Source organism: Heliangelus exortis, chromosome 1, assembly GCF_036169615.1.
Source record: "Heliangelus exortis chromosome 1, bHelExo1.hap1, whole genome shotgun sequence".
In the NCBI taxonomy this organism is placed as follows: Eukaryota; Metazoa; Chordata; class Aves; order Apodiformes; family Trochilidae; genus Heliangelus; species Heliangelus exortis.
Window position 1 is genome coordinate 127,043,620 of NC_092422.1, and position 21,657 is coordinate 127,065,276.

The following is a 21,657-nucleotide window of genomic DNA, read 5'->3' on the forward strand; positions in this document are numbered from 1 at the left end:
TAATAGTTAGCTGATAGTATTTATGTCCTTCCTTAGATTTGATGTCTAATAAATTAAACTGCCAGTAGATAAAATACTGTGGTAGTTTTGTTTAGTGTGTTACAAAAAAATTACAAGCATATATATGTTGGAAATGTTGCATTAAGAAATTTCAAGATTCTCAATAGTGTTTATGGACAATATCAATTTACATGGTGTACATCAGTGTGCTTTATAAAACAGGGAAAGGCTTCAATATTGTTGGAACTGTGTTGAAATCTCAGTTTGTACAATGCATCATGCTTAGAAACTAGATTTATTTGCAAATGTATTGGTCCAATTAATCTCAAGTAGGAAAAAAACACAATCAAGAAACAGCAATTGCAAAAAAACACAGTTATGTTATCATCTTGATGATTTTCCATTGTATATTTCCACACAAGTATGATTTTAGATTTAAATAGGATAACCATAATGCACAGTTACCTATAAGCTAAATATACATTGTTTTCTCCTGCTGGATCAGTAGTATGAACTTCTCTTGAGTATGTATGGTCTTCTAGCTTTGTTCACATGTAGCTGCCTTTTCAGAATGTAGGGGTTTTTTCTTTTCATTATTTCTTTGTCTTGGCTTGAGTTCTCTACATCAAAAGCATCTTGCTGAAGTAGCTGTAGGATGCAAGAAGAGACAAAATATTATCAACTTTTTTTGATAACGAAGGTAATCAATTCCTAGAAAACTTAAAAAAAATTATCTTAACATCTGTCACCAACAAAAATATTTACCATAATAGTTGCAGGTTTAAAGTAAGAAAGGAAGAAAACACAGGCCCAAAACTCATGACACAAAACTAAGATCATATCAGCAATGAGCTGAATCACAGAGAAGTGATATTTAAATTCCATTGAAACAAATGAGATAATTGGTTTTGACTAAAGACAATGCTGCTACATCCTCCTAGAACTAAAACTCAAATTGAGCAAGAAACTTCCTAGTGTCACTCTGTGATAACTCATTTAGGCTAAATACCTCCTAAAACACCCACTGCTTGCTTGTTTCAGCTTTTGAGCAATATTTTTATCCTCAACTTCCTACAGCTAAAAAACCAAAATGTGTAATAAACAAATAAGAAATTAAATGAAGCACAAGAAATCGAAAATTTTGCCAATCATAATTCCTATATAACTGTGCTTTGAGGTGTTTTGGTTTGGTTTTTTCTTAATTTTTTATGTTTTTTGGGTTGATTTGTTTCTTTGTTTTGTTTTGGCTGGGTGTTTTTTTATTCAGTCTTGCTTTACCTGTTAAGACTTAATCCATTCTCTTACCACATTCTTTTGCAGTCAAGTACAGTCCTATTGTCTGGCTGAAAGGCATTAAACTAAAACCATTTTTATACTCACCTCAGTATTTCCCTAAGCAATCAAAATCTGTTCCTCTTTAATTACTTAATAAATGACTGATCATCTAAATTCTACTGGAATCAATGGACAGACTGTCATGGTTTCAACAGACTTTGGACTCAGTCCTGGATGAATACGGTCACAAGAACTTATTTCATTATGTAAAATGTTTATTTCAAGCCTTCTTCAAGCCTTCTCCCTCTGGCTCTAGCACATCTTCTTTTAATGTGTCTCATAAACCTTTGCGCTGCATAAGCATGTTCCTAAGCTGAGAGAGGAATATTTTTTTTTCCATTTCACATGTGGTCCTGGTAGCAGTGATTATTCCCAGCCACCACAAAAGGTGATGCAACTGCCAAGTAAGGAACTGTGATTTTGCCACATGGGCTGCTGCATATAGTCAGTTTTGTGGTAGCTCTTCTCCAGCAATAAATTTACTAATAAAGACAGTCCTCATAAAACTCTGGTTCTGAGATATTACAGTCTTTTGTATGAAACATCCCAGGTAATAGGAAGAAATCAGAATAAGCCTGCAAATACAGAGCTTTCATTCAGCAAACAAAGGAGGATCAAGATTCAGCCAGCCTGTCCATGAACCTTCAACAGCTCAAAAAATTGGGTGTACTGGAAGGTGGGAACTGCCACTGAGATACTTTGCTTCACTACATGAAGTAGCTCTTCGTGTAGTATTTAACAGCAGAAGTGGATTGTGCCCACCACTTCATGCAATCACTGCACTAAGCTAAACATCACAGATAGACTAAAACTGATCACTTTTTTAAGAGAAGCCATCCTCATCAATCATGTCAAATTTCAGGACCCTGTTTATGTGAGGGAAAGTGAAAAGCATGAGTTCCCTTACTACTGGTTTGCTAGCAATAAGAAGCCCAGAGTAGCTGGTAAAAGTACATGTGCACATTTGATATACATCCATGTATTCTGAGTCCAGTGTGCCTTAGGGCCATAGAAGGGCTTTAAAAAGCTCTGAATACATTTAGTTGTGCCTCAATAAATCTGCAGTACTTTAATGTCTGTGAAGTTAATTAATTTTGTGCTCTGGCACAGAGCTCACTTTCATGTGTTTGCTTGATTCCTTGGGATGGCTACAAAGAGTGGAGAAAGTACATAGTTAAGATTATCTGTCATTTATCCATGGGTCATTATAAAAAACAGACAGTGCATCAAAAAACAACACTAACTCACAACTGTTTTGATAAGACACATATTAGAGGCATCAGAGAATATAAAAGCTGGAAGAAAAGCACAGACAGTGTGAGGGGGTCACATGGATATAATGTATTTTAAAGTATCATAACAAACACAGCCTGAGAGTTTAATAGGAGTTGAAACGTGAATTTGTGACAGTTTGTTTTACCTCCCAATGCTGAAAAGCTCTGCTGTGGCAAACTTTTTGGAGTTGATATACTGTCAGCATAGCTTCCAAGCTGAAGCCATCCAGAGCAGCAGGGAACTGTCTTCCAGAAACAAGATCCTCTTCATCTACCTCTACTATTTCCCCTCCTTGGTTGTTTATGTTGTTGACAAGATTGCAAACATGTATCAGGGTCATTTTCCAGTAAGGAAGTTTTGCTCTGTTAATCTAAAAACACAAATACCCATTATTTAACTTGTTGTCATTTTTGTTTTGTTTTTTAGTAATAACGTGTGACATTTAAACATTTTTGTATGAACATGTTTGTGTATTTGAAATACTTTTCATCAGCTCAACTTTTACACAATAATTAGAGAGTGCTGAAATTAGGACAAGTTATTTATTAAACACAACAAGTCTGCTTCCCCACAGCCTTACCTCCCACGTAGATACACATGATGAAAAACTAAACTGCTACCAAACCAGAATAGTAGCATTTCATAGTCATTCTGCACAGGTGCAAACAAAAACAGGGATGGAAATTAATATAATATAAATTCACAGGTGTAAATCAGGACAATGAGTCAAACCCACTGGATGAATTCCCAGTACTGGAGTCCAAGGTAGATGCCTGTGGTTTCCTAGATGCTCCTCCCCAGTTCAGAACAAATCCCAGTCATTTCAAAATTCCCTGAGAAAAGGACCGGAGTCCCTGCTTCAGGGCAAGTGGTCTAATAAGGCTGGATCTGAAGTTATGGAACCTGTGAACCCCAGGATTTTTTGATACTGAAGAGTCATGAGCCCAGCAAATGTGAATTGAAGGTCTATGGGCTTAGATAAAGATGGAACAAAGATGAAAGAGGGCTCTGCAAACAATCCATTACTGATTTGGTAACTGGACTGAAAAACTCATACCAGCTGTATTTATGTGGTCCATAATGGACCTTTTCAGAGATGTTAAAAAAGACAGAAATAGAAAAAATTTACCATGGTTTGTCTTGAATTTACTTTCCCCAGTATCTTGCGTTATTCAGGCACTATTTAACTTCTAAACAGTTTTATGAAATGTTCAGAGAAATAACTTATTTTTCTACTGTTAGTGCTCTTTCCAAGCAGTTATGGCAGTAGTCTTCTTCAGGTATGATTACCAGTAGAAAAAAAAAGTGAAAAACCTAAGTCCTACCTCATTCGCTGCTTTTAATGTCTTTAACACTTTCTTGGTTCTCTTACTAATTATAACTTCTTTCAAATTGTATTCCTTTTAGTGATGACTATAGAATTTTGTTTCCTTAAATTAGAACTGGAGACATAGCAATCTCCAGTCAAAAGCCAAATAGTAAATTCCTATTTATTACTGACAAGGACTTCCTTGCTGTGCAAATAAGCAAGGAACCTCTGTTCTGTTTACCTCTGAACAGAAATGTGGTTTCTTCTTTTCCTGCATGTTAAATATAGGTATTACATTAACACAGACACTGTCTTTTACATACTGACAACAATAATTAAGACTGTGGAAGGAGTGCTTGCTTAAGTGAATCACATAATTTGTTGTTTCTTTGAAGAACTTTCCTAACAGAGTCATTGATCCAGGAGTTACGCATATTGACAATATTTCACCATTTTTTTAAGGGAAAAGAAAGAAAATGGAGAGGATTGAGGATGAAATGAGAAAAGCTGGCACAGCTATTAGCATAATTTTAAAAAAATTCCCTTTTGGCCATAAACATTGCTCCAATATATAGCTGATACATGCAGGCCTTTTGAAATGAGAAGTATTTTCCTGACAGAACTCAGAAAAAAAAATTGTTCTGAGGCTGAGAAGAAAACAAATGTAGAATCATATTCAGAAGTTTGAAATTGGTTCTGCGCTCTTTATTTTGAGCTCATCTTTTGCCCATCTAGGTGCACTAATTTGTCTGTCAAATTATCTGAAAGGATGTTACTGGTTCAAAACAAAAATTAACCGCTTTGCAGAATCTGTAATATAATTAACAGCAGTTATACTAGCAAAAAAGACCAAGTATTCACTATGATTTCAAAATCTTCTCTGATCTGTTTTAAAGTTTTTGTGAAATATGAAACTATGGAGCTTTCCACGACAATGGGGAGGCTTTTCCAGTGCATCCCTCTCTCCTAGGTATACAAAAGAAGCATAAACTAGCATTGAAACAGATAAATTGCAATGAAGAATAAAATCTAGCTATAGTGCTACTTAAGCAAGTGAGAGTTCTGAGTTAAAAAAGCAAAAATATTCCAGTGTATGGGAGGATAGGGAAACATTGTATGCACTCTTGCATAATTTATAGAATCTTTTCGATCTCAAGTTACTACTTTATGTTACCCTGATACATGGCTATGTTTAAAGGAACTTTCCTCTGTATATTATTAAAACACTTAAAAAGCAGATTTCATTAGGTGAAATTGTTCTTAGCTGCTACTTCTGAGGTTAGGAAAAAAAAATTCTGCACTGTTGTCTGCTAGCATATTCCATTTGTTAAGAGAGTCTAGTTCCCATTAAAGCACATATTTATGACCTCGAAGTATTTTTACTTGAATACACCTGCTACTGATTTACACTGCTGCCAGGTTACAGACTGAAACTATAAAGCATTAATAACTTCAGTCAGGAGTGAAATATTATTTTTAACTGAACAGGGAGATCTCTAGGTCATGCCCAGTCACTAAAGAGAGCAGTCAGTACTTTTCTACTCTACTATTACAGCAAGTATTACAAACAATGCATTTTGTTTTATAGGTTATGGGAAACCTCTGAGGGTATTATCCTAAAGGAATATGTGAAAACACAGTTAAAAATTACAGTAATACAAAGGTTCAAGTACATTTTCAATGTATGAGATATATATATATATACCAACTGACATGTTTTGGAAAAAACACCTACACAAGCAATGAAGGAACTCATATCTCCTAAGATGGAGCTATTTTTTTGTAGATTAACTTGAAAAATATCTGGGAGTGATCTGAACAAACAAAAGACACTGCAGCATGAATCAGAATTTGAAAGTTATTATTGCTGAAGTGAGTATGATGTGTGCATTTCCATTGCTGAATATGCTTCTGAAGTAAGACTCAGATGCTTAGTTTCTCACACCTCATGTATCTTGGAAGAGAATTTTAATTTACAGAACTGAAATGAGATTGAGAATATTACTTTCTTTGACAATAGGCTTGTCCTATGAAAGATTAAAGACAATCTCAATTTATAAGTTATATATCTTTGTCTTTCCCTTTCTGGTTGAATGATACCCCTGACAGCTTTTTTTAAAGATACTTCTTACCTTGTAATATGCACCTCCCAAACATGGGAGGGGTGGTGGTAGGTTTTTTTGTTGTTTTTTTAAAAGAAAGTTTGATCCTCTACTTTTTATATTTTTGTCATTATCTAGAAAAAGCAGTTGAAATACATATTCAAAACCAAGTAAAATCCAGGGTAATGTAGGTTCTCTCCAATTTGAAATGGTAGTTGAAATTTGTCAGAATGTAACCATAGAAATTATGAAAATTCTCACTTTAAGCAGATATGCTATTGAGTTCTGTTACAACAGATGTTCTTCAGTGGTGTACACTGATGCCTGTAAACGTAAAGAGTATTTATGGGATGACTGAGATAGGAAGTCAGGGCTCTTAGACAACAGTAACCTCATCAAGGCCAAAATGTCTGAACACAGTCAGCAATAGGCAACCTAGAACAGTAAAAATCTCAGAGGGCCCAAGATTTCAGAAAATTTATGTGAGGATCCTAAAGGTGTAGCATATTCTAATGATAACATATTCTTCAACAAAACACTTCTTTGTCTTTCTTTTTTTTTTTCTTATCCTTTTTTAATCATCTCAGTCTTGTTTGAGTTCAGGACATTCTTCATGCAAGTGGTGGTTTCAGGCAAGCATTTATGAAGGTGAGGATAGAGGTAGGTATTTGATACAAAAGAGACACAGCAGATAACTGTCTGCATATTTTTGAAAATTGCAGATAACTGTCTGCATATTTCAAGCAATTCAAGCTTGTGTAGTCTTACCAGATCTTCCAAACAGCTCTTTCAATTTTATTTTAGAGGAAAGACAGATAAAGCATTTTAGGGACTTGTTTGATCTCTGTATCTTCTTTCAGATGTAACAGCAGGGTAGGAGGATAAGCTGTATTAAATATTGAAGGCAGGTGGTAGGAAGAAAGGATATACTTCTTTAAAGATGGAGAGTGTTTCAGAACATAGGTGAATTTAAAGAGCTGTTTGAAAAGGGCCAGTAGACACTGGGCAGCAGTCTGTGCAGTCAAAAGCATATGGTAACTCTTTCCGTAACTTTGGATGGACTCTTGAATGTTGCAAAAGGTATGAGCTTAAACCCTAGCTGTAGTCTTGATACTATACTTCACAAGTGCCTACTTACAAAGACTTTTTGTGTCACGTACTGAAAATACAAGTCATAAATCACGTTTCTGCATTTTTAGATCTTACCTTTCACAAACATCTTTTCTCCTTTCCCCTACCGGTACCTTTTTTCTCCCCATCTTAATGCTATTTAAATTGCCTGGATTTCCCTGGCTGCTTATTACCAAGCAAGTGTCAAAGATGGGTGAAGCAATTTGACAGTAATTGTTTTGAACTGGAAACAGATCTCGGGCACAATACAAGACAGTTATTGCATAAATCATCCTCAAATTTGTCTCTCACACCAGAACTATACTTTTGTTCTAATGAGGGGTAATAGCTAGCAGAGGACAACAGAAAAAAGAACTTGTCATTTCAGTAATGAATGGAATAGTGGTGTGCTCCTGTAGAAGCATTTATGCACGCTTTTTAGTGGTTCAACCATGGTTCACTTTGATGTCAAGAGACACTGTATATTGAACTAATGAATTTTAGATGGTGATTTAAGGTAGTATAATGTGGAATTAAATGTATCCACCATGCATCTAATCCTTCTGTCAACTTCAGGTATCACTTCACTAACAGTATATACCATGACAAAATTGAATAGCAAGATACATGATGTAAACCAGCATGAAGAGTATTGTGGGAAACATTATTACATTACCAACTGTTGCAATTTATTTGTACATTTTTAGTTACCTGAGATTGTTCTCTGTGCTAAGGGGGAGGAAAAGATATAAGTGGAAGTTCATTTCACAGTTCCTCTAAAGTCAATAGCAGAAATACCAAGCACGACAGGGTTTCATCCCTGGGCACATTATGCATTGCCACACAGAGGAAGAACTCATTTTGTCAGGCTCCTACATTTAAATTTCTCTTAGGAAAATGATTTCTGCTAAATCTTTAGGTACCTTAGAGAAGTGGCAAACAGATTTAATTTGCTACCTTAGAATGGCAGACAGATTTAATGGGCATCTAAGGTTAATTACCATGCCACTAAAGAACATGTGAACCTAAGAACTGCCCGAGCAGATCAAAACAATGTATATCCTGGTCTCTTTTCTTTTTCTAGTCAGTTCAAAGGATCCTGTGAAATAGCTCACACATAAACATGTAAACAGAAGTCTTCCAGGAAGGTTTTGTCCTTAACCTTCAACTAGATATTGGTTTATGAAATTCATTTTTTTGAGAATTTTTTTTTGTTTCTCACTCTAGTTTTCATTGAATTTAAGCACCACTTGCACTTCACTAGAACAAATAATTGAAACAGTAAACCTTAAGTCTGGGGTGTTGCAGTTGTTTCTTTTTTTGGTTTGGTTTTCGTTTTGGGTTTTGGTTTTATTTTTGGTTTTTTTTTTTTTTTTTGGAGGGTTATGGTTGGATGCAGTGATCTTAGAGATCTTTTCCAGCTGTGAAAATTCTGTGCTACTGAAGAAATATTAGGCTTACGTATTTCTTTCAGCCTGTTCAATGCATATGTGCAACACTTGCTGCTTCATCTTGTCAGTATGAGATTGGAACTGAATTTTTGTCTATTTGTATTAAAAAATGTGTATATTGGTCAAAGTCTGGCAACTTGTGGAGGAAGTGTCATTTATCGGATTGATATTTTCATAGTCATGTTCCTGTACTAATACTATCATTAAATTCCTAAACCAAAACCATATCCATTAACAGTTTTTGCTTTATTACTATCTTAATTTTACATGCATTTAGGAAAGTCCTGCATAAAAAAAGCAGTTACTGATTTGACTCAAGGTTAATTCAGCTTTCATCAGGCATAATCCCATTGGAAATATATTTCCTCATATAAATTTACATCTCTGCACATAACACAGTTTTGACAGTTTAATGAAAGTACTGGTGCTATAAAAGAGGAACACATTTAGTGTGTCACATCGAAACCTTTACATTTCCTTTGAACTGGAGAAAACGTTGCATGAAAGTAATGTGTAGCATTGAACTTTTTGGTCTAAACCATAGGTTATTACTTTGCCTAAAGACTTCTGGATTTGTAATGAGAATTCATTTGCTCCCTACCTGTCAGCCGAAAGAGTAAAAATAATTACCTTTGATGTGTACATATTGGTCAATAAATCTGCTTCTAATGCCTTCATTTCCTCTTCTGAATCTGGGAATAAACCAGAAACATGTGTTTATTATTTCATCATAAATCATGTACATTTCATCACAGCATACAGAATTTAGATACATCAATGAATTTTTGAAAAATAAACAAATCAAAGAACTTTGATAAAAACGGAATAAAGTGATCTAGATGGATTGTGAGGAAACAATATAGAAACAGATAGAAATAGGTATTTCAGGTGAAACAATGTATTAAAATGGATAGTACCTTTTTAAAGCATGTTCAAGCTTATTGAAGTGAATTAAATGATTCATTGATCTAAGTTGACTGGTATCTGTAACCCTTTCATGAAATAAAACTGCTTCTATATTCTACATCAGTGTGATTTTCATAATCATTATTTGTTACTTATTTATTTTTAAATAATATTTGCTTAAGTAGCAGCTTAATGTTTAGGTGAATGGCACTTATAACTACTTGACAATATTTAGTCTTAATTATTCTTGGTTAAAATTAAGAATATATTTACGGATATGAGGAACTTTACACATTTGTGACACAAGCTCTTGGCAATGTGTATACCAAAAGAAAATATTCTTACCCAACAGCTTAGGATTTTCTTTGCTAATTTAATTGACATTTAATAGCTTAGCAGGCTTGCAACACCTGTGATTTGGTGAATATGGTAAAAAATGCTGTAGGAAGATAAAACAGCCACAAGCTTTTCTGTTTTGTGCAGTACAGAATCACAAGGAAGATCTGGTGCCTAGAAAACAATCACAGCTCGAATAGCAGATACATATAAAAAAGAGTTAAGTCTTCAAGAAAAACAGAGCTAAAAGCCACATGGAATACCAGCAGTCTAAAGTCAAACAATATGTTACTTAGATTTGAAACCAAACTAAACCAAAATCTATTGCATATTCATCTAAGTAATATCTCACTTTCATTAAGATGATGGATGCTGTTGGCAGGTAACACCCTACCACAAAATCTGTGAATAGATTCTGCCTATGTTTTCATTTCAGGAATCATCTCCATGTTGTGTTACTACCTTCCACAGAACTGTCAGGGACCTTTTGTACAAGTATGTGCTGTCTATCATATATTTCTTCTGGCACAGAAAGCCTCCCATTGTAATACTCTGAAAAATCGATCATGTGCAGTCTTAATAACAAGATCCCACCACCGTGTTTCTTCTTTGGGGAATCCTTCCAAACTATTAATGGTTACTCACCTTCTAATTTAAAGCCTAATTTATTTCTAATTACAATTCATTATGGTTTGTACGTACCTTCCTCCACCATAAATGATACCTTTCTATTAGTAATATTTACCCATCTCATGTTTTTAGACAGCAATCACAGCCCTTCCCAACTTAGATCTTCAGGGTATGCTTACATGGTGATTATCAAATAAATGCAAGGTTTTGGACCTTTTGGACATAGCACATTCCCCTGGAAATCCCATAAATACTTAGCAGAAAGGCTGTGCCCAGAGCTATTAGATTCTCTTCCAATATCCTCTCTTGTGACATCCTTGTGTCCCCCAGATCTTCAGAAAATTCTCCTCTGTGCCTGAGGTGAGGTCAAGACAATCCAGCATACCACAGTTCAGATCAGAAGCTTTAGTACTTAACTAACGTAATGTTTACCATTAGCTACACAACAAGTAGCTCTCTCACACATTTTGAGATTATTTTTTGTTGTTGTTCTGATAAATTTTAGTATCTCTCTCAAAAAAAAAAAAGAGGTCAGAGAATATAACCAAGTCTTTTATCTCCTCAGACATTCCCATCAACTGTGATTCTGTTATATGGAGCTCTTAACACGAACTTTTATTATTTCCTAAGCTATTGCATTTTGGTGCACTGCTTCTCACTTCTATTTATTCAGGCCATCAAAAATGTGGATGTGTTACACAATCTTCCTCTCTAGTAATGCTTCTGTTCACCTTTTTATTACTAGCACACTACATTCATTCATTCTTAGTTTTTGTACTGAAGCTGATAACTGAAGTTTCATATTGAAAAATATTAAGTAATAATAAGGTTTGTGGATTGGTACTGCAGCAAGCCACTAGCAAATATTCTCCAACCTAACCTTTCAACACCACAGGTTGTCAGTGTTATCTGAGCTCTTAGCCACTTTACCATTAGCCAAAGTTCTACTTGCAGCACAAGATCACCTCAGCTGAATTTCTACCCATGACAGCAGCAGTTCCTGTGAATGGGTGAGTGGCACACATCTGGCAGCATCATGACTCATGGTATCCTGGGGCTATACCAGATGAGGACAATGAAAAGACTTATGTCTGGTTAGCACCTGGTTTCTATGTTCTACAGAGGATGGGAGATAGCTTCCACACTGTTAAGGCTGGAAGATAGGTAGGTATTAAGAAAAAAATCTGATTGAGAAACAAAGTCTGGAGTGTATTAGAGGAAGCTGGTCTAGAATCCTTGAAAGAATAACGCAAGGCTTGGAGGAAGAGAACCCACCCAGATAACACAAGAATGAAGGAGAGAGATGAGGACTAAAAGCACAAAACGAGCAGCCCCTCAGAAAGCAGTGTATAAAAAGCCTGGTTACACATTATTGTTCAAATCAGAAGGAAATTCACACAGTTGAACTGGAAACTGAAAAGATTTCAAATATATGGGAAGAAAATTACAAATATTAAGCCTTGTCACTAAGATCACCAGCTCTCGGTGATACGCAGAAATATTACATTTAAACGGTGATAAAATGCAGATACTATGTGCATTACACTTTTCTTCTGCAGAGCAATACAAATTGGAAACTTTAGTCTAAAGTAAGAATTTGGAATTCTCAATTCTCCTGAACACTGAGGCTGAAAAATGAAGCTACTTGTAAAGCTACTCTTCATCATTTGCGAAGGTGAAGATTACATTAAGTTGTAAGTTAGATTTTGAAGCCTATTCTGCCACTATACCTATTTTTCATCACAAATTTAGGATATAAATTGCACACTTAGCTGTACCATTTGCCAAAAGAGCAGGCAATGCATTTTATCAATTGCTCTTGGAATAGAAATGCATTTACAGTAACCTTAGTCTGTGATCTGCATCCAATTCAGCTTTTTTTTTTTTTTTTTTTTTCCCCTAATACAATCTGCTGGTAGCTGTTTTTTTCCTCCAGAATACTCAAATTGTATTTCTGTCACTAAGAAGTGATTAAAGTACATCTATAGTCATGATGATTTGGCTAATGTAAGCTCTTCACACGAGTTGTGCAAATAATAATTTATATGACAGTCTGTAAATACATGGTATTTAATAAATGACAAATGAGGCAGCACAATCAAGCAGATGGTCTACACTGTATTTCCAGTGATAAGTAGACAGTCGACACTAATTGCCACGGTATGGATGCTGCGAAGAAGAACAGTTTAGATGAAGGGAGAAAGTTACGGTACTGACAGAAAAAAATGATGCTGGCTAGAGCCCGTTATCAGGCCCAGCTCTTTGGTGCCCGTCGGGCACAGGCAAGGAACCCTGAAGGAACTTCACCTCCTTTATTTCCGTCCCTCTCAAGGCTCCGGGAGCGGCTCAAGTGCCGAAGTCTCAGAGACCTCGGGGCTCCGCGACGAGCGCCGACCCCGCGCCGTTTAGGGCTCCGAGTCGGATGGAGGTGCGGGGCGGTGCGGGGCGGTGCGGGGTTGAGGGAAGGGCTTACCTGAGCAGAGGCTGCAAGAGGCCAAGGCCAGCAGCAACGCGTACACCAGCTGGGCTCTCATCTCTGCCGCGCAGCCCTCTAGAAAGTAAAGTCCATAAATCCTGGGGAGAGACGGAGAGAGAGAGAGAGAGACAGACAGACAGAGCCCCGCCGCTTCGCGCCCTCAACACACGCTCAGGCGGGCGGCTGCCTGCACCAGACGGGGGACCCGGACCCTTCCCCAACTATATAAGCCGCGGGATGATGTCACGGCGGTGTCACCCTCGCCTCCTGATGAAGTGCCCTCCCTCCTCTCCCTCCTCTCCCTCCTCTCCCCCTCCCAAACCTCGCTCAGCCCACCCCGCTCCCTCTACCTACACTACCCACACACAAATTGCACCCCCCCTTACCCCCATCCCAAGGCTCCCCCCGCTGCTCCGCGCCCGCCAGCGCTGACGCCACTCGCGGCTTGACGCACGCGGAGCCCCACGGGGCGAGCCACGAACTTCCCCCCCGCACCCACCCACCGCCTCAGGGTGCGGAGGGAGAGGGCTTTTCCCGAAAGAGAACTATCATCTGATCTGGGGAATTTTTTTTTTTTCCTTAGAAGTTACCGCTGTTGCTCGGGCCCCTTGCGCGGGATGTACGCTGGGTACACGGGCGGGAAACGCTTTGTCTGCCTTTCCCTACAGCTAGGGGAGAAACCAGGAGAGAAATGCACAGCGCTCCCGGGAAGGAGTGTGGGGTATTAAACCGGGCATGGGCGGGGGGGCTTGTGACATCGGTCACACTCAGGGGTACAAGAGCCCTGGGCATGGATGGGGGTGTTACCTTACCTCTGGCATGGGTAGTGGGGAAAAAAAGAAAAAAAAAAAAAAAAAGAAGAAAGAAAAAAAAAAAATTTAAACCAAACTCAGTGTGAGGGAGGATGGAGAAAGATAACGGGAAAGTGTCTTGGTAGATTTTTCATAGATGAGCAGAGGTTTAATACCCGGCACGGCGAGACTTCGTATTGCATCTGAAGAGTGTTTGCCGTAAGCCAACAGCTCTGGTTTCAAAAGAGTAAGCGCTCCTACGAGACCGTAATCTTAAAATGCATTTTTCCCTGTTTGTTTTTTAAGATAGATCTCTATCTTTCCACAACGGCCAGCGAAGATCATCCAGACCTCAAGACCAAGTAAAACACGCGGGGTACCCGAGTCGGGGGACACGCGGAGGCTGCGGCAGCAGGCGGCTCTGGCGAGGGGTGCGGGGTCCCCCGTGTCCTCATCTCACGCCCTGCCCTCCTTACCGGTGTCCGCTCCGGGCTCTCCTGAGTCGTGAAAACCACGGAAGTTACCCGAGGCAGAGGGTAGGGCAGGCTAATCTTTTAACGTGTTGAGTATATAAATGAAAAGCTGAAGACTTGCCAGCCTCCATCGCGCTACTGCTTTAACTGTGATTTTTTTAGGTACAGGCAAATGCTCCGTCTGTTGAACGAGGGTATTACAATGAGGAACATTTTGATCTCTGTGAATACGTTTAAGGACACTACACATGACAGATAGAGCAGGAACGCACTCCCTAAGTGGTAGATTCTCCTAGCGTGGATGATCTCTTCACAGTGGAAAGTTTCCTCTAAAATGCAAAGAGCAGTGGAGGGTGCTGCTTTCTTTCTATATCCTCTGTTCCTGTCTGTGCAACTGAACAGATGCTGCAGAAACAGAAAACACGCAGAATGTTCAAAATCCTGCCACAAGGAACACCTGGTGAGAAAAGTCTAATTAACTTAATTCCTTCTTACTTGGATCAACTTTTGCAGCACAACAAAATTCAAATTCGAATGTTGTTTTGGTTTATGATCAAATAAGTACTGGGAGAAAAAAACTTGAATGCATTCCAGTGGTATTAGCTGCTTTAAGAACATGGATTTTTGCATATAGTTGGGAAAACATCTCTCTGTCCTACTAAGAGAATTTAAAACCAAACAAATGCCCCAGAACACATTTATCACATAGTATGGGGCTGTGCTAGTCTGCCAGAAGGAAAGTTTAATCTATAGCTCATCTGTTTTAGCACTGAGGTTAGATTAGATAGCCACTCAGACTCCCCTCCAGTCCTATTTTCTATTATTTCCACCATGTAGAAAGACCAGTCTGCAGCTGATTTTGCTCTGTGGGTGTTCTGCAGTTCAGAAAGCTCTATGAATGAGAATCGTATTTCATAGATACTTTCTAGTGCCTACTTTCTGTCACAGACTTCTTCAATAGTGTTATTTTCCATATCCTTATGTAACTGGAATTTACTGAAATGAAGTTTTATTTTTTCCTCAGGAAGCAAGTAATTGCTCTTTTTCCTGCCATTAAACTCTGTGATCACTTAATGGTTGAGTCTTTTTTGCTTTGCTTTGTTGTTGTTTTTTTTAATGCTGACATACTAATTATTAGTGATTTCAAGAGTATGAGTCTATGGTATGTTACATGTAATTTTTTTTAACTTTTTTTCTTTGTTTGTTTTGCCTTTTTTGTGTGTGTGTGTGGCTTTTTTTGGTTGGTTGGTTGGTTGGTTGGTTGGTTTTTTTCCTGCTTCCATGGTAAAAATCTTTACTTTCTCACTGTGCATGTTCTTGACATATTATCTTGAAGTTCCCTGGATAAGGCACAACTGAGCTGTTTTTTCTCAGCAGAACTGAACTGTCTTTTCTTTCTCAGATGCTCTTTTACTTACTTAGTCTACCTCTTTCCAACATCTATCTGTAGCTTCTACTGCTCCATTAAGAATTGCATATGAGGAATTTTAACAGAATTCCCTAAATGACCTTCACTTCCCAAAGTCATCTTCCTATTACATTTCTCCTAGTGAGAAATGTGCACCACAGCTTTTATAAAAAAAACCAACTCTCTTTGCAGATCTCTCTAATTCCTTTACTATTTTTAAATATTCCTCAGCTAAAGAAAATTATTATTACAATTAATTAGTCAGCTTGGGAAACTCAGTTTTCTATCTTTACTTGCCCTCACCATGTGATTTAAACAGCCACTCCAGGCCTACAAATCAGCTCCATTCACAACTGTGAGGCATCATAAAATAATGAAACAATCAAGCAAATGGCAGATCCATGAAAGAGCAGATACATGAATCTCCATTTACTTTGTCACTGGAACATAAAACTACCATCATAGCATACATTGTCATAACATAACATACAAAAACTGTAATCAAAAAACAGAAGGAGAAAACCATTCAAATAATGATCCTGCAGTGGAAGGTACTGGAAATTATAAAAAGGAACAGTTGATGTTCCAGTTAGCAGCCTTATGCTTTGGAAACAGAAATAAACACTGTGAGAATGAAAGGAAGGTAATTCAAGCTGTTTACTCTTGTCATTAAATATATAACCCAGATTTTTTTGGTGGATTTTTAGATTTTTTAATGGTTTTTACCTAAACCTTACCATAGTTCTAGAATTATAGAGCCTAGAAGAAGAATCATTCTGGAGGTGATCTGCAAGACAGAATTTCCTACAGCAAACTGCCTTAAGATACTCACACTCTCAGATTTGAATTTAGTTGTGGTGATTAAGCTGCTTTGCCCCTATAACAGCTTGGCTATCACCAGTTTGGGTTAATATGCTGGGCAGAAATTTGGTGGCGACTCAAATTAATTTCTATTGTGTCAGATCAAGCTGACAATAAGCTCAAGCAAACAACAGAACAGACAGGGAAGAGTATTCAAAGCACATTTCTGACTATGCTATAAAACATAGAATCACACACACATAGTCAGACACTGCATCTGAATTTCCCAGGCATTGTGAGTTCCCAGGCATTTTTCTCTGAGCTTAAAATATGCCTAAAGTTTTTATTCTCTTTGACCAGTTTGATTATTGGATGCTCAAAAAATAATGTTATATTCACCTGCTGAAGTTTTTAGAAACCACCTGCACTGAGAAAGGTATCAGAAAAAAAACCCACTAAAGTATGAAGGAGATAATGCTTAATACACAGAATCATTACTAAGTAAAACAAGAAGCATCCTCTCAACTTCAAACCCAATATCCTTTAGCCATTGTGTGACTTAATTATTTAGGTTTGTGAAGCTGTGTACTTTATGGAAACCTTGAGGGGTCAGCTGAGTAATACTCAAGAATATACTGCTGTAGAAAAATACATAAGCAACTACATTATTACCTGAAACAGAAATTTTCTTAATGTACCAGAAATCTGTGCCACATTTTGTAAGGAGCTGTAAATCAGCAGAAACTTCTTGAATGTCTAATGATCTATTTTTTTTTTAAATGTTTTAAAGTTCTGGAGTCTGAAACTGTGAAAGTAGCAAGTGGCATTCTGTGTAGCCTCTACATATGAGGTTGACATGTAGTAGAGCTGTTATTCTTGATGCTTTGACTCTTCAAACAGCAACATCTTAGTACCCCAGAGGATCATGATTCTTAAATCACAGAAAATTATAAAGTATCATCTCAGACTCCTCAGAATAATGTAAAATATATATTTTTTATTTTTTTTTTTTTTCCGAGTAAAGCCCAGTACATTTTTAGGACTCTGAGATTCCCTAACCCTTCTTCTGATTCTGTACAAATTAGATTCTGTATTTCTATTACTATAAAGCAAATACAGCACGTATGAATCTACACACCCACAGTTAAGACCACTGAAAACGTGAAGCTTTTGATCTTATCTACATAAACTGCTTGGAAATGGCTTAGGAAAAGTAATTTTGGATAAAAAGGGTCGGAAGAAAACAATCTTCCCTCCTACTCCTAATTTCCTAATTTTTTAGTAGGATCCTTCTACGTGGGAAAGCAACCAGTGCAGTTAGAAGTGCTACCACAGTGTGTCATGGGAGTTATGCTTTGGGCACCTCCTCCTTACTTTCACCTCTCTGCTATGCATTCCCAGGCCAGATTTCATCTTTCTCATTTCTCTGATTATACATTTTCCCCAAATACCAAAGTCAATCAATTTTCCATTTCTCGCAACTGAGCTATGAATATTTTAATTTAAGTTTCAGGATATAATATATACAATGGACATGGGTGAAGAGCCTGATAAAACTATGTTGACGATTGCATATTCATGTAATTTGATATTCATCAGAATGATCATGCTTTGAAATTCTGTGTTAAACTGATGAAACAGTTACAGGATTACAAAATTTTTGCTTTACTAGGGTCATTGTAAGACTCATCAAGTAACAATGATTATCTACAGTTCTTGAAAGAGCAGAGCAAAACTGATCTGAATTCAGAGGGGTAATGATTTTCCCATGATATTCAGTTTTTGTCTACAATTTCCCTGGCACATGGTAACTGAAGTTGCAGCATGCATTGTTATATTGGACTGGCTTAGCTATGTCACACAAGTAGAAATTGGACTCCATACTGCAAAATACATCACTCTGTTTTGTCTTTCCTGCTACCTTCACAAATTTTGTAAATGATCATGCTATTGCCTTGAACCCAAAAGAAAATTTCACTTCTACTAGTTATTTAGAAATCAAACAGCTGTGAAAAGATTTTGAGTTTAAAATACTGAGGAATATTTCCTCTGTGCACAGTAGAGAAGCAACATCTTATTATTACTGTAAATAAGTAACATTATGCTGAGACTTAGCCAGATCTGTATCTTGGCCAGACCCAGGTTCTTCACCAAGAGTCCTTAAGAGGTTTCCTAAAACCTAGTGAACTCTAATTTTTTTTTTTAAATATAAAATGCATCTTCTGAATTCACGGACAGCCTTCTATAGTTCTTCTATTACAGCATGGGTAAGGACAAAGAATCACTGCCACATTTCATAGAAGTGCTTCTTGTATTCAATTTGTAGTTACATTTCCTTATCTTCTTCAGTAAATTTCATTATATGGAGGGGAGAAGCACAGTTTTAAATTTATTTTTCCTATACAAGGTACTTGTTTTGACCATTTATGAGTACAGCATTTAAAAATCATTGTTAAATCGGATTGGTTTTGATTTAGGAGTAATCCTCAGAATCAAAATATGGATTCAAAGAGCTGTGGTTTCAGTACTGTGCCAACATGTACATTCCAAGTATACACCCCTTCTGCAGCTTCCAGACTTTTTACCTATGAGGGATGGAAAGCATCTATGTAATTTGCACATCAGTGAACTGAAATTTGCATGCATAGCATTTAAGAAATTCCTTCGAAATTGAAAAGCAGACATCCCAATAAAGACAGACAAAGTGGTAATATGAATACACGTTACAACAGCAAACACAGGCAACCAATCATTTACAACATAAGCAAAAACATAACTGACAAAGAAAGCAGGCTTTCTGAAAAATAAAATAAGGGTTTGCATCTGAAGAACATGTAATATTTGCATAACATCTTTCAATTTCAGTGCTTTGCAAACATTAATTAACTATAGCCATGTCTAAACTAGAATATAGTTTATAAATATGCACTGCTCTGGGAAAAAAAATATTTGTCATCTGTGGCAGCCTGTACCAGTCTTTTTTTTTTTTTTTTTTTTTTTTTAACTGGTAAGGCTCACCACAGGGATTGCTGAAGAGCTGCAATATTTAGCTCTCTCCCTTACCAGAACTATCCCTTATCAAAACCATCCAGGACAGTGCATCCTCCTGGACAGGCGTCATGACAGTTGTTCCACATCTGTGGTTGCCATCCATATCATAATGGCACCAAGCCTTGGTTTACTCACTCATTCCTCTCTCTTTCCCCTTTCTTCCTCCCAAGAGAAGTATGTTAGACTGGCAAGAGAACAGTTGTGCTGTTTTAACTGCAGGTAAACAAGGGGACTCAGTGAGCACAGAGCGCTCACACCCCAGATTAACATGGTGATGTCATTTGTGCCGTGTGCTGTAGACATGATCTCAGCTTCAAACCACCCCCCTGGTGCCTTGATTTATGCTACTGGAGCCATGTTTCACTGAGACCCAGAGGGGTTCTAATCACTTGATGATGTAGCCCCAATCCTGAAAAACACCTCTGTACATGCCTAATTTTAAGAAGATGAGTAGTATGACTCAAATGCTAAAACTTAAGCTTGTCTGTATCTGTAAATTTCATGTAACCACACTGAGGAACATGATCTGTTTATTTGAACGGTGAAGCCTGGATAGCCACTCTTGATTTTGGTGAGATACCCATGGAATACTTTGGGCATCAACTGAAATGATGTTATTAGTCAAAGATTAAAAGCAGGTTTGAAGAGGATTACATTTACCTGGCCGTGTCCTGTAACATTTCATACTGTAGATTTAGGTAAAACTGAAACTTTTTTATTATCAGGAATAAATATTTAGGGCAAAGAGACAAACTTCAGTTACTTCCATCTTTCATCTTCATTGTCCCCCTTGTCTCCTGAATGAACAAGTGCTCCAGCTCTATACACTGGTAAGTGAGGAGGCACCTTGATATTCCCTGCTAGGGCTAACAAGTAAAGGATAGCTTTGCACAAATGTAGCTTCAATGGTTTCACTCCACAAGGCCATATCTTTACGAGTAAGATAGTAAAGAAGTGAACCCCTCTGCCCTTGTTTCAGTGAATATCAAAGGGGAAAGGTTTATTTGCACAGACAAGGTCTCTCTGTTTTGCAAACAGTCAGCTGAGGTCTTAATGCAGAAAGAATACTGATGTTAGATAGCATCCCTATAGAGTGAAGGAGTGTTATAAGGTGTGAAGGAGTTCAAAAACTTAGCAAGTATGTTATCTATGGCAGGCTTACACAGGTACAGCAAGTACAGGTAGCATCTACTCCCGAGAGTTCCAAGATAGAGCTGGGTATGCACCACAGTTATAATGGCAGACACATTTGGTTACTCCTGTTACAGGGTTTTCAGATGTTCAACTCTTATTGATCTCATTAGAGAACACAAGACAACACTGACAACTTTACCATTCTCCAAAGATTCTCAGAAGCATAAATATTAGAGGTAAAGAGCTAGCTATTATTTACACATTTGTTTATAAGAGGTAGTTCAGATATAACGCTTACTTCATCAGACAGCCTGTGCTGGGTGATCCTGCACATTTCCTTTTTGTGGAATAGAGCTTTCAGTTGTGTTTTGAAATGCTTACAGTGTGCATACACCAGTGCCAGCATGATACTGCCTGCAGTCTTTATACCAGGGTCAGAGTCAATACATGTTTCTAAAAGTAATTTTCACTACTGAGTAGAAAAGAGGACACTTCTCTGTCAGGTGTAACAACCATTCCAGCTCCTTCCTGCCACCATACACTGCTGCTAGATCTCATTTGTATTTGCAGCACTGAACCTGTATTTTTGCATATATACTTTAATAGTAGCAGTTTTTTGCCAGATCATACCCTTTGTGGTTATATGGTTCTTTGGATACACCAGTCCCTGTTATAGACCAATGGACTCAACCAACTAGAGTGTTTTGTAAGGCTTTTTTATAGTAAGCCAGTCAGTCGTAAGCACTGGGGTTGACCATCTTCTCCCTAATGCTATATCTTCTTGCATAAAGGAGCTAGGCTTAAACTGTAAAAATATCCATACATATTAAAATCAGTGGGAGTTAACTATCTAAACAACTTTATGGATTTGGAGTGAGGCCATGCTAAGTCCAAAGCATCTTTACTGTTTCATTATATAAATATATTTCCTTTATACTCTTTCAGGAATTAGGATGCTAGCATCCGGTGAGATGGGGAAGAAATTGGTGGAGCACATCCCTTTATCCTGTAGAGTTTAGGTGGATGGACCTCAGACAATTTTCTTGCTGAAATAATAATTAACAAATTA

The 21,657-nt window shown here is 37.5% G+C and overlaps 1 protein-coding gene across 1 annotated transcript; it reads right to left on the reverse strand.

The window, feature by feature from the left end:
• Positions 1-276: 276 nt before the first annotated feature.
• NTS (neurotensin) lies at positions 277-13,222 on the reverse strand. The gene is made up of 4 exons (XM_071765806.1): positions 12,928-13,222; positions 9,213-9,274; positions 2,756-2,980; positions 277-648 (listed from the first exon to the last, which is right to left on the reverse strand). The coding sequence occupies exons 1-4, from the start codon at positions 12,986-12,988 to the stop codon at positions 502-504; spliced, it is 495 nt and encodes a 164-aa protein (XP_071621907.1). The 5' UTR covers positions 12,989-13,222; the 3' UTR covers positions 277-501.
• Positions 13,223-21,657: the final 8,435 nt, after the last annotated feature.

What these genes read in the sequence shown, in the direction of transcription:
- NTS (XM_071765806.1), bottom strand. Translation starts at nt 12,988, where the DNA reads ATGAGAGCCCAGCTGGTGTACGCGTTGCTGCTGGCCTTGGCCTCTTGC. An exon ending in CTCTTGCAGCCTCTGCTCAG is followed by an intron (nt 9,275 to 12,927) that starts GTAAGCCCTTCC and finishes GTTTATTCCCAG; the next exon opens with ATTCAGAAGAGGAAATGAAG. An exon ending in CCAATATGTACACATCAAAG is followed by an intron (nt 2,981 to 9,212) that starts GTAATTATTTTT and finishes TTGTGTTTTTAG; the next exon opens with ATTAACAGAGCAAAACTTCC.